This window comes from Labrus bergylta, chromosome 15 (genome assembly GCF_963930695.1).
Source record: "Labrus bergylta chromosome 15, fLabBer1.1, whole genome shotgun sequence".
NCBI classification, from domain to species: domain Eukaryota; kingdom Metazoa; phylum Chordata; class Actinopteri; order Labriformes; family Labridae; genus Labrus; species Labrus bergylta.
The window spans coordinates 27477973-27492312 of NC_089209.1; the positions used below are offsets into that span (position 1 = coordinate 27477973).

A 14340-nucleotide genomic window follows, 5' to 3' on the forward strand; every position below is an offset into this window, starting at 1 on the left:
AGTGTATGTTTTTCTATCATTATTTTTTATTATTTTTGTTGTCTTAGTGTGTATTTTTGACTGAAAATGAGTACAATGACAAGGTTAGTGTACTCGAGAGAGGACCTCCTTATTCTGCAACGGACAAGTCGTGGAGTAAGTCATCACATCCCGGCTGAGCTTAAGAAGGCATGCCACGGATGTCGGGCTGGAGCTAAGCTTAAGGCTAAATGTAAGGCTCAGAGATGGAGATTTAAGCCTGTCCTACCTTCAATCCTCATGGGGAATGTCAACTCCCTGTCCAACAAATGTGAAGAGCTGGAGGCACTTGTGAAAGACCAAGAGACATAGTGAGTGTAGTCTCGTGTGTTACGGAGACCTGGCTGAACAATTACATTCTGGACACTTCTGTCGACTTAACTGGTACCAGCAGACAGAGATGTGAGAGTGAGTGGAAAGTGCAAAGGTGAGGGTGAGGGCCTGGTTCTGTTTGTGACAAAATCGGTGGTGTAACCTTGGTCATATAACTGCGAAAGAAAAGCTGTGCTGACAGGAAATTGAACTTCTGGCAGTTGGTCTCAGACTGTATTATGTACCGAGGAAGTTCTCTCACATCGTCGCCATTGTTGTTTACATTCCACCAAGAGCGGTTGCTATGGTGGCATGTGACGTCATCAATAAAACTGTTGCAAGAATACAGACTCAACACCCAGATGCGTTCATTGCAATATCCGGAGATTTTAATCATGTCAACCTCAACTCCAATCTGACTAGCTTTTCACTGTTTGTTTACTGTCAGACAAGGGGAAATAAGACATTTGATCTGCTGTATGCTAACATCAAAGAAGCTTACAGTGCTTCAGCTGTACCACCACTAGGCAGACCAGATCACAACCTGGTCTTTCTTCAGCCTTCCTATAAATCCTGTGTACTTAGTCAGCATGCAACCATTCGCTCATTCAGGAAGTGGACACCAGAGGCTAGTGATTATTTAAGGGACTTGCTTTGAGCGCACCGATTGGAGTGTACTGCTGGAGTCACAGGGGAACAACTTGGACAGTAACATGGACAGAATAGTTGAATGCACCACAGACTATATTTATCTTTGCTGGGAAACTGTGATACCAGTAAGGACTGTACGGTGCGTTCTCTATAACAAAGCCTGGATCATAAGTAACATCAAGAAACTCCTTAACAAGAAAAAAGAGGCCTTTGGGGAGGGAGACAGGGTGAAGGTCAAGAGTGTGCAACATGAGCTAAAGAGGGCATTAAAGCAGGCAAGGACGAACTACAAAAAGAAAGTAGAGAGGAAGCTGCAGCATAATGACACCAAAGAGGTGTGGAGGGGAATGAGAACCATCATTGGCTACAGTAAAAAGAACTGCCAATTTACCACTAGTGATGATGATGTTGATAAATCCAATGTCTTCAACCAGTTTTTCAACAGGTTTCACATGGTGGCTAGTGTGTGTCCAGCACCAGCTGATATAGTCTCACCCATTCCCTCTACCACTACTTTAGCTGCAAGACACCTCTCCCTTTCTTCTCCACACAGCTGCACTCCTCACACTGCTGCTGCAACTTCCCCCTCACCTGGGACCCCTCCCCTGTTCTTCACAATGGATGATGTGAGGTCAGAGCTTCAGAGGCTGCATCCTGGAAAAGCAGCTGGTTCTGATGGGGTGTGTCCGAGACTGCTTAAAGAGTGTGCAGCCCAACTGGCGGAACCCCTCCAGTGGATCTTTAACCTAAGTCTACAGAAGGCGAAAGTTTCGCTTCTCTGGAAAACATCATGTCTCGTACCGGTACCTAAAGTAGGCCGTCCAAACAAGCTAAATGACTATAGGCCGGTGGCTCTCATTTCACACATCATGAAGACACTGAAACTGTTACTTCTTCGCAGTCTTGGACAACAGGTTGGACATTCAATGGACCCTCTACAGTTTGCGTACCAGCAGCATATTGGAGTGGATGATGCTGTGCTGTACATGCTCCACAGGGCCTACTCCCACTTGGAGGAGCTGTGTAGTTATGTGAGGATTATGTTCTTTGATTTTTCAAGCGCTTTCAACACCATCCAGCCCCCTCTTCTAAGACACAAACTTGAGGGGATGGGGGTGGATTCCTCTCTCGCTGCCTGGATCACAGATTACCTGACAGATCGACCACAGTTTGTCAGGCTGGGGAACTGTGTCTCTGGTACGGTGGTTAGCAAGATGGGGGCTCCTCAGGGGACTGTGCTAGCTCCATTCCTGTTCACTTTGTACATGGAATTCTGAATTCTGCCACATTCAGAAATATTCTGATGACACGGCTATTGTGGCGTGCATTAGGAATGGGCAGTCAGTGGTGGAGAGTGTTCTTTTTTATGTGATCTGCCTGGGGGGGCAACATGACTGACAAGAACACTAGGCGGCTTGACAAGCTGATAAAAAAGGCTAGCTCAGTTTTAGGCAAGAGGGACTTACTGAGGATTGAGGTGGAGAGATGCGTGCGAAAGAAAGGACAGAATATATTGGACAATGTTAGTCATCCTCTTCATGACATCATGGCAGGTAGGAGAAGTAGCTGCATTGGACATCTAATTTCACTGTGCTGCAGGACCGAGAGGTTCAGGAGATCCTTTGTCCCCACAGCCATTAGGCTTTTTAACACACAGGCCAATGGTAGCAGCTCATGGCTGGATCTGTGGGTGGAACGTTACTGTCTGCCGTTTTCTTGTTTCTCTCCCTAACACCCTGGTGATTTGTGCCATTATAAGAAGCATTAAGGAATATAAAGACTTTAAGTATTTTAATTATCTGTTAATATCTATGCAGTTTTAAATTAATATTGATGTTTTCTCTGTTCTATTTTTTCTAACTTGTGAGCTATGGGACACTCCTGAATTTCCCCCAGGGGATGGATAAAGTATCTATCTAATGCATTTCTATTGTTTCTTCTAACAATATGTTGAGTAAATCCAGAATGCCAGATGACATCTACAGGTGTTGTCATTCAGTTTGTGATCAAAGGCTGCAGCAGTTTTGTGCCCAGTGGCCTCTGCACTCTTAATTAATCCTGTGCATGTTCAGGTGTCATTGAGATTTTCTTTATTTTGTATTCTGACTGCAGGATTCTTATTAAGGGTTAAAGGTTTTCAGTGAAATCAACCTGGACCTGATCTGACTGTGGTCACTCTGCATCAGGATCTGCTGAACTCCTTTTCTTTACCAAAGAGACTTTAGACACTCCACACAAAATAACACAAGTAGATGAAAGTCTTTCTCACTCTCCATCAGTTTATTTATTACAAGGTTACACATGAGCTGTCTGAAGAACTTGTGCTACCCAACACAGAGGCCTCCAAGGAAACAGAGTGACAGAAAGAATAGAAGATATCAGGAGAGAAGAAGAATCCTTACACTGTAACTGTTTCATATAAACCCTTTCAATTCGAATGTCATAGCTGCTCCCAACTTACTGGTTCACATGTCATCAACAAAACATCAATGGCAAAACAGTAGAGACAGATTTCTGTCAATAGAATTGTCTTATATCCCTTTATAACAGCAGTTATACATCTGTTAGTCAATACATACTTATGAATACACATTAGTGATGTTGTTAACTTGGATTCCTTTGGATCTTTTTTAACATTGCACAGGATTAGCATTTCTCTCCAGTGTGAATCATCATGTGTGTGGTCAGATGCCATTTTTGCTTAAATCTTTTACCACACTCAGCGCAGCTGAAGAGTTTCTTTCCTGTGTGAACTAACATGTGTTTGGTCACAAGATCTTTTCGATTAAATCTTTTACCACACTCAGAGCAGCTGAAGGGTTTCTCTCCTGTATGACCTAACATGTGTCTGGTCATAACCTTCTTTCGGTTAAATCTTTTACTGCACTCAAGGCAGCTGAAGGGTTTCTCCCCTCTATGATTTGCCATGTGATATGTCAAACTAGACTTATGAGTAAATGTTTTCTCACATTGAGAGCAGCTGAATGGTTTCTCTCCTGTATGACCTAACATGTGTGTGGCCAGAGTTCCTCTTTGGGTAAAACTTTTACCACACTCAGTGCAGCTGAAGGGTTTCTCCCCTCTGTGGTTTGCCATGTGATTTGTCAGACCAGCCTTATGGGTAAATCTTTTCTCACACTGAGAGCAGCTGTAGCGTTTCTTTTCACTGTGAACCATCATATGAGTGGTCAGACTTCCCTTAGTACTTAATCTTTTATCACACAAACAGCAGCTGAAGGGTTTCTCTCCTGTATGAACCAACATGTGTTTGGTCATTGACCCTTTGTGGTAAAATCTTTCACCACACTCCGAGCACCTATGTGGTCTCTTACCAGTCTTTAGTTTCTTATTTTTCAAGTTTGATTCTGACAGATCTTCTTTTGTCTCTTGCCAATCATCACTGTCATCAGTCTCAGGTTCATCAGAGTCTTCAATCTTGACCTCAATCTCTGGTTGTAAAGGTCTCTCTGGATCTGAGTCGCTCTCTGGTTCTGCTCCTCCACAGTCCTCTCCATCAATTCCTGTTTCCATCTGTTCAGTTTGTCTCTGATGAAGCTGTGAGGACTGAGGTTTCTCTTCATCATCTTCACTCTTCACAGAGACAGGAGTGAAGGGGAACTTGGTGGTATCAGCTTCCTCCAGTCCTTGAAGCTGTTCTTCCTCCTGACTGATCCACAGTTCCTCATGTTCTTCTTTAATGTGTTGAGGCTTAGTGTCCTCCTGGTCCAGAATGTGGCTCCACTCCTGCTGCTCAGGTGGAAGCTCTTCTTTACTCACCAACAGCTGCTGGACATCTGCAGGACACAGTAAACAAACATTATCAGTACTTGGACTGATTTTTTAATATTAATAAGGGCTGTCAAATTATTTTATTTTTAATGGCTGAAAATCGATAGTTAATTGGAATTGATAATGTTTTAATCATTGGAATTCACTTATTTTGCATATGAAACAAGTTTTTAATGCTATTATTTTGTAATTTGTCTTAAGCTTAGGTTACTTTACTTCCTTTTCTGATACAAACCGACCTTTATTTGGAAAGAAAATAAGGAACTTGTGGTAGACTGAAGACACTATATTAACTTATCCACGGAAAAAGGGAATTGGTAAAAAAAGTAAAAGTAAATTAAACCAGCCGAAGAGGTTGTGTAAAAAGCCTTGCAGCCTTGGTTCAAATCCGATCTGTGGTTCCTTTCCCATTCATGGTGGTTGGTTGGTTTCATTCCATCACTGCACGTACTGTCATTTAAAAAACTTGCATTCATTTCAGACCTGACTGTGATTAACGCGTTATGGTTTACAGCCATTCTTTTAATATTTTATTTGACAAAAGCATGATAAGTTCATGCAAATCTTTACAAATTAAAGTAAGAAAATAAAACAAGTGGACACAACATTTCAAACCCTTAGGGAAGTATTATGTGTCATTTGTTTCTTTGGTTTTTGATTCAGGTCGGAGCTGTACGTTCACTTTTTGTGCTCATAGCGAGGCTACTACAAAGATTGATTACAAGTCTAAAACTTGTAGCATGATAACTACGTGATGAGTAGTTTGTTCAGTTGATGTCATGATTTGGTTTCTTATTTTCAGAGTTTAGGTTTTCTTGTTGTTTTTAGTTCTCATTCTTGTTTGATGGTGTTGTTTCCCTTGTGTGTTTTCTAGGTTAGTGTTTCTTTATGTTCTAGTGTGCTTTGTTTCATTCTTGAGTTCTGTGTGTCTTCAGTGTTTCATGTATTTTATTTTGTAGTTGTCCTCAGTGTTGTGTCCATTCCTTCCTGTGTGATTGCCCTCATAGTCTTCACCTGTGTCATTAGTCTCACCTGTGTTTGATTACCCCTGTGTCTATTTAGTCTCTGTGTTTCTTCCCTTCTGCGTCAGTTCGTTGTATGTTGTATGAATGTTAGTTTTTGCTTGTGCTCCTCTGTGGCTCCCTATTTTTGATCCCTGTGTTTTGTTGCCTTTGGCCTTTTTGTTTAATTAAATATTTTTGTTTTCTGCACTTGGGTCCACCTCCCTGTTTTTCCAACCTCTGTAACAGTTGATCAATTAAACAGGTTGTGACTGACAAAGGAAATTAATATTTCATACAAAACAGAAAAGCTAAAAACTGTAGTGTTTTCAGAGCAACTTGTTGTTTTCAGAGCAACTTGTTCTTTTCAAAAACATCAACAACATGACACTTTGTTTACACCTTCTTTTAACCAGCAGCATGTTTCATGATGTCTAATAATCAAGGCTTATAAAGTAGTGGGCTGATTTATGAATGGAAATGTTGAAGAAAATACTGACAGGCTCTTTGTCTCACTCAGAAACGCTTTGAGTTGAGAGGATTTGAGTTGATTATTTTAGTTTCTAAATAATGGATTGATTGTTTGAAATGCTGAATCATATTGAGCACATTTAAAAAAACGTATGAACCTTGCTATTTCGAGCATATAAATAAATTAAACATAAATGTAACATCATAATTATACGACCATCTATCTTGTTTAAAGAATAATCCAGATGCTCCCTGAGTAAGATTGCATCACCCCTCGGACTTCTTGAACCACGATTAAAAATGATAGCTCCCATCCATTCTCATATCCACATCTCTTCCTCTTTTTGAGTTGAGTGTGTCTCCTGTAAACATATTATATCAAACTTATGTTTGGTATTCAGCCAAGTAAAACATTTGTTTTTCTTCATAGTATTTGATAACCTTATGTACTGTAGTTCTGCTTGTTTTTCAATGTATGCAGAAACAAACAGACATAAACACAACAAATAAATACATTTCAGTGTTATTGTTAACGTCAATCAGCATTTGCACTATTTATTATTAACCCTGACCCCAAGAGACCCTGTATGAGCTTCTATGAGATATTTTTATAAGTCACTGTGTTCCCCACTGAAGCTTCAACTGTATCTGCTTTGAAGTTTTTAGAACAATACTTGAGTAAAAGTACTTAAGTAAAAGTACAGATTCAAAAAAACACTCAATTACAGTAATGAGAGTAAATGTAATTCACTATTTTCCTCCTGTGAATAGCATACCATTTCATAAACTTATCTCCAATAATCATATCTACTTTGGTGGAAAGTGGAAAGAAAACCTACCTGCTCTCTGCAGCTTGATTTCAGGTATTAAAATCACATCCAGCAGTTTTCTTTGTCGGTGGAGCTCCTTTTCGTATCCACATGTTGTAGTTTCTGATATATCTCTGATAACCGCAGCGAGCAGCCGCCGTCTGAATAAATCTTTAAGATCCTGAAACCCGGACATCTGACACACATTAGAGTCACAGAAGGAAAATTCTACTCGACGTTACTCTGATAACCTACAACGTTACAGACACACATGCTATCAATCATGCTAACAAAGAGCTGGAAATAAACTCTACATCCTATATTTCTTCTTGTCTGTGTAGGTTCTCAGTGATCCAGGTCATGGCAAATTCGAAGCTTTATCCAAAGGCAACTGGACTGGTTAAAGATTTTGAAGACGTTTCACCTCTCCTCCAAAAGGTTTCTTCAGTTATGAACTATCTGGTGGATGGAGCTTGAGATTTAAGCCTCTGTGGATGACTCACATCAGAGTCGTTAGCTGAGTCGTTGGCCTTGTTTGGCCTAGAATCGTTACCACCCCCAGTCGTCTGTGGGTCGTTGGAGTTACATGTTCCAAGGTGGGACTGGGGCTTCAATTGTTTTGGGAGAACACCATCTTTCTAGGTGAAAGATGGTGTTCTCCCAAAACAACTGAAGTTGATGAACTGACTCATCCACCACTGAAAATAACCTTTGTTGGCTCTGCATATAGACATGATTTGGACATGGGCACAATGTTTAAAATGTATCTTTGTCTCTCAGAGAAAGAGCTCAAGAAGAGGTGGAATTCTCTGAGGACCCAGTACACCCGCTATAAGCGACTTGCTTCATCTGGAAGGTCTGGAGCCCAAACGACTGGCAGGCAGCAGTGGATCCTGACCTGGCTGCAGTTTGTAGAGCCCCATACAAAGAGGAAGGAGACCAACTCAAATCTTGCTATCAGGGTAAATGAACTATTCTGTTGAGTTTCTGTCTCTATCCACATGTAGCCTTTCATACGTTAACTTGGTTTTACTCTCACATTATCTTCCACAATCTGCCGTGAAGTGCATTTTTAGCATCTGAATACAGCCATAGCCTTATCATCAAAAAGTGTCTATACAGTGAGAGAAGCTTGTATTCACATTGGGCACTTCACACCTGACCACACCCCGGCCCAGATTTCAGGGTATTGTTTAACCCAACCATAACAATCCCAAACAGAAGTTTCCGCCTTTTTCACCAAAACATCCAAAAAGGAAATATGATCTGAGTCAAAACACAAAATGAACTTCATGGATTCCGTTCTAGAATTCATAAACGCGTGAAATTCTTTTCAATCTTCAGCATTACCTCACCGAATGAAAAACAAATCATCAATTTACCTCCAGTAAGATTTGATCAACTTAGAATTAAGTTAATTGGACCTACACATTATAAATGCTGTTCATCTGTAAGTTTAGGACGAGGGCATGATTTAATATCTTCAGGTATGGACAAATTAAGTGACCGTGATTCTACCTCCTTAAAATTATTAGTGTAATAGTTCATTAAAGTTTGAAGAATATCATTTGTAGATGTAACAACTGTTCCATTCTCAAGCAGAATTTGATCAATATTTGTCCTATATATAGATTACTTTTTTTGAAGTTGCGCCCCCCCGCAGCGCCATTCCCCCGCTGGCCGGCGCGGCCCACGGTCACACTACACAGGACTATCCGTGCCTAAGCACGATTACCTCTTGTACATAACGTCTTAATACAACACATGCACGCTTTATGTTATTATGAAGCATGCTCAGTTTACAAACAAGCGGACGAGAGAGAGAGAGAGAGAGAGAGAGAGAGACGCGCAGTCGAGTCCGCGTCTGCACATCAGAGAAAAACCCATGACAGCTACTTTACTGACTTTACAGCTTATTTAAGCCATTTTAATCAGACACAGCCATAAATTAATTATTTGTTCTCCGATGTGCAGGCGTCCACGTAGACTCACGCATGGACTTGCGCGTGGACTCGGCCGCGCGGATGCCCGCACATTGGAGAACAACACAGAACATGACAGCTACTTTGTGTCTTATATTGTGTCATGTTAGTCAGATACAGCCATGAAACTCTGGATTTCTCCATAATGAAGGCTGTCAGCTCTATGTACCCGCGTGCTTGTGCTCATGCATTAAGTGTACCGTGCTGAAGCACACCTCTCTGAAGTGTGCCAAAGCAAAGGAAGTGTACCGTGCCTGAGCACGATACGGAGCGGTCACACTGGTCAAACGAACTGGACTTTAGCGTTGAAGCGTGCTTGGGCACGGTACGGATGGCCAGTGTGACCGTGTCTTTAAGGATTATCAAATCCAGATTATCAGATTTTATTTTGTCTCTTATTTTTTATTGGTGATATCAGAACAATACAGACATTACAGAAGGGGGTCCATTGTTTTTCTATAATGTAGAACATTTAGCCCCCCAATCACTTCCTGCTAGACTTCTGAGGATGTTATTCACTTTCTCACATTTACAGATGATTTTTCTACATGAGTTTTCCAAGTAAGTCTCTTATCCATACACCAAGAAATGTGAACACATTAACCCTTTCAAAGGAACAACCATTGTTAGGTGGGGTTGTTTCTGTAGTAAATGTTCAACAAGGACTTCATGAAACAGACTGTGGATTATCAGACAACACCGCAACCCAACACACATGGCTGACAAAGTGCTGACCGTCACGTGCTGAAAAGTATTCATCTTCACATTGTTGCTCATATACTGTCAGCAGGTACAGCCTACCAAGCACAGCGCTACACTGGGGCTAGGGGGCGCTATAGCCCCATCACAAATCTGTCTAGCTCCGGTTAAGCCCCCTCACGTATGTCTAGAAAAAAGAAGAAGAGAGAACTTAAAAAAGTACCTATGAACTCATGAAAATCGGCTGTTTATAGCACCCCAACATATTCAAGCTCCCCCTAAACACCGGGAGGAAATAAATCCTGGCACCGTCCCTGCAGCCTACAGATTCCTTTCCATTCAGTTAGACTTCCAATAGGAATTTCTGTTCTGTGATGATGTTGGTTCAGAAGTCTGGTGATATGTTTATCCTGCTGCTTTGGTTCAGCGTTTTAAGGGATTAGGTGTCTTGTGGTAGAGGGTGAGTGCTCGTAACAGATATGAAGCTAAACTTCTTCTGAGTCAGCTGTTCATAAATCACAAACTAATAGAAGCTTCTGTTTGTCTTTTATATCACCACTGGTTGAAAGTCTGAGTATACTTGTTCATCATATTAAACAAAGACATTTAGAGTTTGCTTTGCCTCCAATGCATTAGTCTAACGTTGCTTGTTTTCTTAGATCTCCTATTGGACGATATGATAGGGAGTGAACGTCTTCACCTGCTACCAATCAATCTACCGTACGAACATCTGTTGTATCAGTTAACTCTAAAAAGACGATCTTATCAATGTAGAAATATGAATATTAAAAACAGAACATTTCAAGTATGGCTTTTGAGTATTATAGAGTGTTATTATTCTACATATCTTTGCAGGATTAAGAATGAGAAGCTTTCTAACATGTGAGTCTGTAGATATCTCACTGTGATGGTGTTTCTAATGGACCAACATTTCTGATAACAGTCACTGTTGAAGACATTTGTGGACGCATGCACAGTATCTATTGCAGTTGTTCTCATCACTTGAAGCATTGGTGTGTGTGGTTTATAATGTAGTTTGATCTCTATTGGTTTCAAGTTGCAAACTAGGAAGTGGTCACCAGGTTGGAAGGTATGCACTGTGGTCTCAGCTGGTGGAATCTACCACCTGCTCAGAGCACTCAGAAACTAAAAACAGTAAATACTTATCAAGTAAAACAAGTCCTAATCTTTCTAATGATTCAAAAACCTTTCTTATTGTTGAAGTTTAAGATTAAATAATTAGCTATTGATACAGGAAAAAATATAACTAGAGCACGCATTAGAAGACAACTTACATGAACTGAAAAAATAAATAACCTATCTGCAGTAAATATCACTGGAGGAAGAGACTGGACGAGCGACGCTTCAGTCAATTAGATGATATCTATATAGAAAAGGCCAAAGGAGCAATTAGAAGATAAATTCCTCTTTTTCTATTAGTGTGTACTTCATTCATATCTTCTGATACAGGCCAGTAGCGTAAGAATCTAAGAGCTGCGCCCCCAACAGATTGAAAGTTTGTATAGAAAATATAGACTTAAAGGAGAAAGATGAGAGTCCCAGGTCAGATAGCTCCCTGAATAACTGACTTCTTTCATTCTTTGAAAGTTTGTCAGAGATTTTATTCCCCTCAATCCCTGAATGACCTGGTACCCAAACTGAATCTGACACCCCACATTTTCAACCTGACACAGTATGTAATGGTATGCAGCTTAAAGGTGCATACCGCCACCTACTGTACAAGAGTGTGTATCATCATGCCACTTCCCTTCTCTAGAATTTAAATTCTACCTGCTACCCTTGTTCTCTTTATATCTTAATCTTATTTTGATACTTTCCCCCTATATCTCAGGATACTCTGTGCCAAATGTCATATTTGTATGGCTATTGATGCAATTTTAACAAGATAATTTGTAACATTACATGATCTTAACTGAAGCATTTTTCAAAAAGGTTTTTTTTGGCCCTCCAGGACCAAACAGCCCCGAGTTGGGAGTGGTCGATATGAACTTTTGATGGCCCAAGGTATGTGCTAACTAAAAATCATAGTGAAAAAAAAGGTAACAAAAAACATCCTGAGGGAGGGACCTGGCTCCCAGACTAGTATCCCCTCTCCTTCTTCCTCTGTGTCCAGTATTCCTCTCATATTCCATTCACGCCCTGTAGCTCTGATTTTCTCTTTCAATCTCTCTCTCTCATTTACATACTTATTACAATGTAATAATATATGTTCTACATTTTCCTGAGTTCTGCATCTTTCACACTCGTCCCTGTTCCTTTTCCCTAGTATAACCATTGTGTCATTCAGCCCAGTATGACCTACACTAAGTCTCATTATGATCATTTCCTCCCTTCTATTCCTTTCTTTATAGCTCTTTGTGACAACTGATTTTTGTATTTTATACAAACCACTTCCTTTCTGATCCTCATCCCATCTTTTCTGCCATATTTCTTTTCCCTTGTTTTTTAATCACTGCTTTTCCTTCTCCTTTCCCAAGAGAGATTGAGACTGCTCTTTCTTTGTTCAGTGCCCCTTTTGCTCTTTGATTGGTCTTGGTGCTATCCACTTCCCACAGTAACCTGACTCGTCATCAATCCTAAAACTTTTCTTATTTGCAATGAAAGTAACTGCTTTCATTTATGAATATTTCAACACAACTACAAGCAGACTTGTTTATTTATATAATTGAAAAAAGTGAAGCCATGATGCTAGAGTTGGGGGAGTTTTCAGAGCACTGATGAACATTGTTGCAATATTGGGGTATCAGGAACTGATTTAGTACATTTGTGTATTGACTGTAGAAACAGGACTGAAATATTTACTTATAAAACAGCAACTTTGTTTGTTGTGTTATGTAAATGGAACCATAAAAGGATTTCCTGCTGGTTGGTTTCCATGGCAACATATAAACTGACATGTTTCCATGTATTCCAAAGTAAACATTCTGTGCTTTGGTCCTTTGGTCCTTTGTTGACACGTCATTCCAGAACCCTAACAGCTCATAACAACCCCAGATTCTGTGGTCAGTCAGGTCAGTCTTAACCAGTGCATAGACAGAGCATCGCCTATCACCACTGCTCCACAGTCATGAGTTTCTTTTGACTCAACTTCTCTGATCAGCTGACATGAAGTGCAGACACACAAGTGAAAGCTTAGAAGGTAAGATGGATTTACCCAGGTAAAGGATTTTCATCCCTTCACTTATCAGGACTTACTTCTTCAAATGTTAACAACAAAACACATTTCTTATATGCCACAAATCATTTTGATAGGTTAATATGCCATGACTTTAACGGTGCATCGGGGCAGTATGTGTAGTTATGTTAAAAAGATAAACATCTTTTTACTTTGACCTACACTGGACATGTTTTTCACAGAAGTGTCCTTAAACTGATATTCTTACATGTTTGTGCTGTAGCAAGTTTGTGTGAATTCCCCAATTCATAGTTTTTCCAATCATGTCTCTGCTCTGTTGATGGCAATTGTAACTGATCTAATAACTGTATGTATGCTGTCTCATTTGTTCACAAAATGGGGTGTAGTGTAACTTAACTCCAACAACAATCTACCCAACATTTGAGAACGAGTCTATGAGAATAGATTTAACAACTTTGTGAGAATATTTGCAGGTTTTTTTAAGTGGACTCCACACTAAAGTGGAAAAATGGGTATATTGTACAAATAAAAATAAAAATACAACAAGTAAAAGTAGTTTAACTGTTTAACGGTATATCAGATATGATATAGTTTCCTGGTTGCTATGCTCTGTATTGGGATGCAGCAAGTCCTTGTAGCTCCGTAGTTAGTGTATGTTTTTCTATCGTTATTTTTTTATCATTTTTGTTGTCTTAGTGTGTATTTTTGACTGACAATGAGTACAATGACGAGGTTAGTGTACTCGAGAGAGGAGTCGTGGAGTAAGTCATCACATCCCGGCTGAGCTTAAGAAGGCATACCGCAGATGTTGGGCTGGAGCTAAGCTTAAGGCTAAACGTAAGGCTTGGAGATGGAGATTTAAGCCTGTCCTACCTTCAATCCTCATGGGGAATGTCAACTCCCTGTCCAACAAATTCAATTCAATTCAATTTATTTGTATAACGTCAACTCATAACAAGTGTTATCTCAAGACCCTTTACAAAAAGCAGGTAAAATACCTTACTCTGTGTCTGTTAACATTACAAAAGAGCAGGTAAAAAGACCTTACTCATTGTTATGTTACAGAAAGTAGGTAAAAGACCTTACTTATTGCTATGTTACAAAGATCCGGGGTTGTTCTGGCATGCCGTCAACCAACGATCTTGAGGAGCCTAAGAGAGCTCAAGAGCTCTCAGGAAAGTAGGTGGTTAGTGACTGAAATTTACAGATAGATACATGCAGTAATATGATGTACTGTATATGCACAGAGAGAGAGAGAGAGAGAGGAGCTCAAGGTGCCAGTTCCCCCGGTAGTCTAAGCCTATAGCAGCATAACTAAGAGCTGGTCTACACCAGCACTAACTATAAGATTTATCAAAAAGGAAAGTTTTAAGTCTATTCTTAAAAATACAGACTGTGTCTGCCTTCCGGACCCCGGCTGGAAGGCGGTTCCAGAGGAGAGGAGCCTGATA

General features: G+C 40.3%; 1 protein-coding gene across 1 annotated transcript; it reads right to left on the minus strand.

Moving 5' to 3' along the window:
- Positions 1-3252: 3252 nt before the first annotated feature.
- LOC136182721 (zinc finger protein 501-like) lies at positions 3253-5020 on the minus strand. The gene has a single exon (XM_065963802.1). The coding sequence runs from the start codon at positions 4510-4512 to the stop codon at positions 3628-3630; it is 885 nt and encodes a 294-aa protein (XP_065819874.1). The 5' UTR covers positions 4513-5020; the 3' UTR covers positions 3253-3627.
- Between the last annotated feature and the right edge of the window lie 9320 nt (positions 5021-14340).

Coding starts and splice junctions, on each gene's coding strand:
- LOC136182721 (XM_065963802.1), bottom strand. CDS start 4,512: ATGGAAACAGGAATTGATGGAGAGGACTGTGGAGGAGCAGAACCAGAG.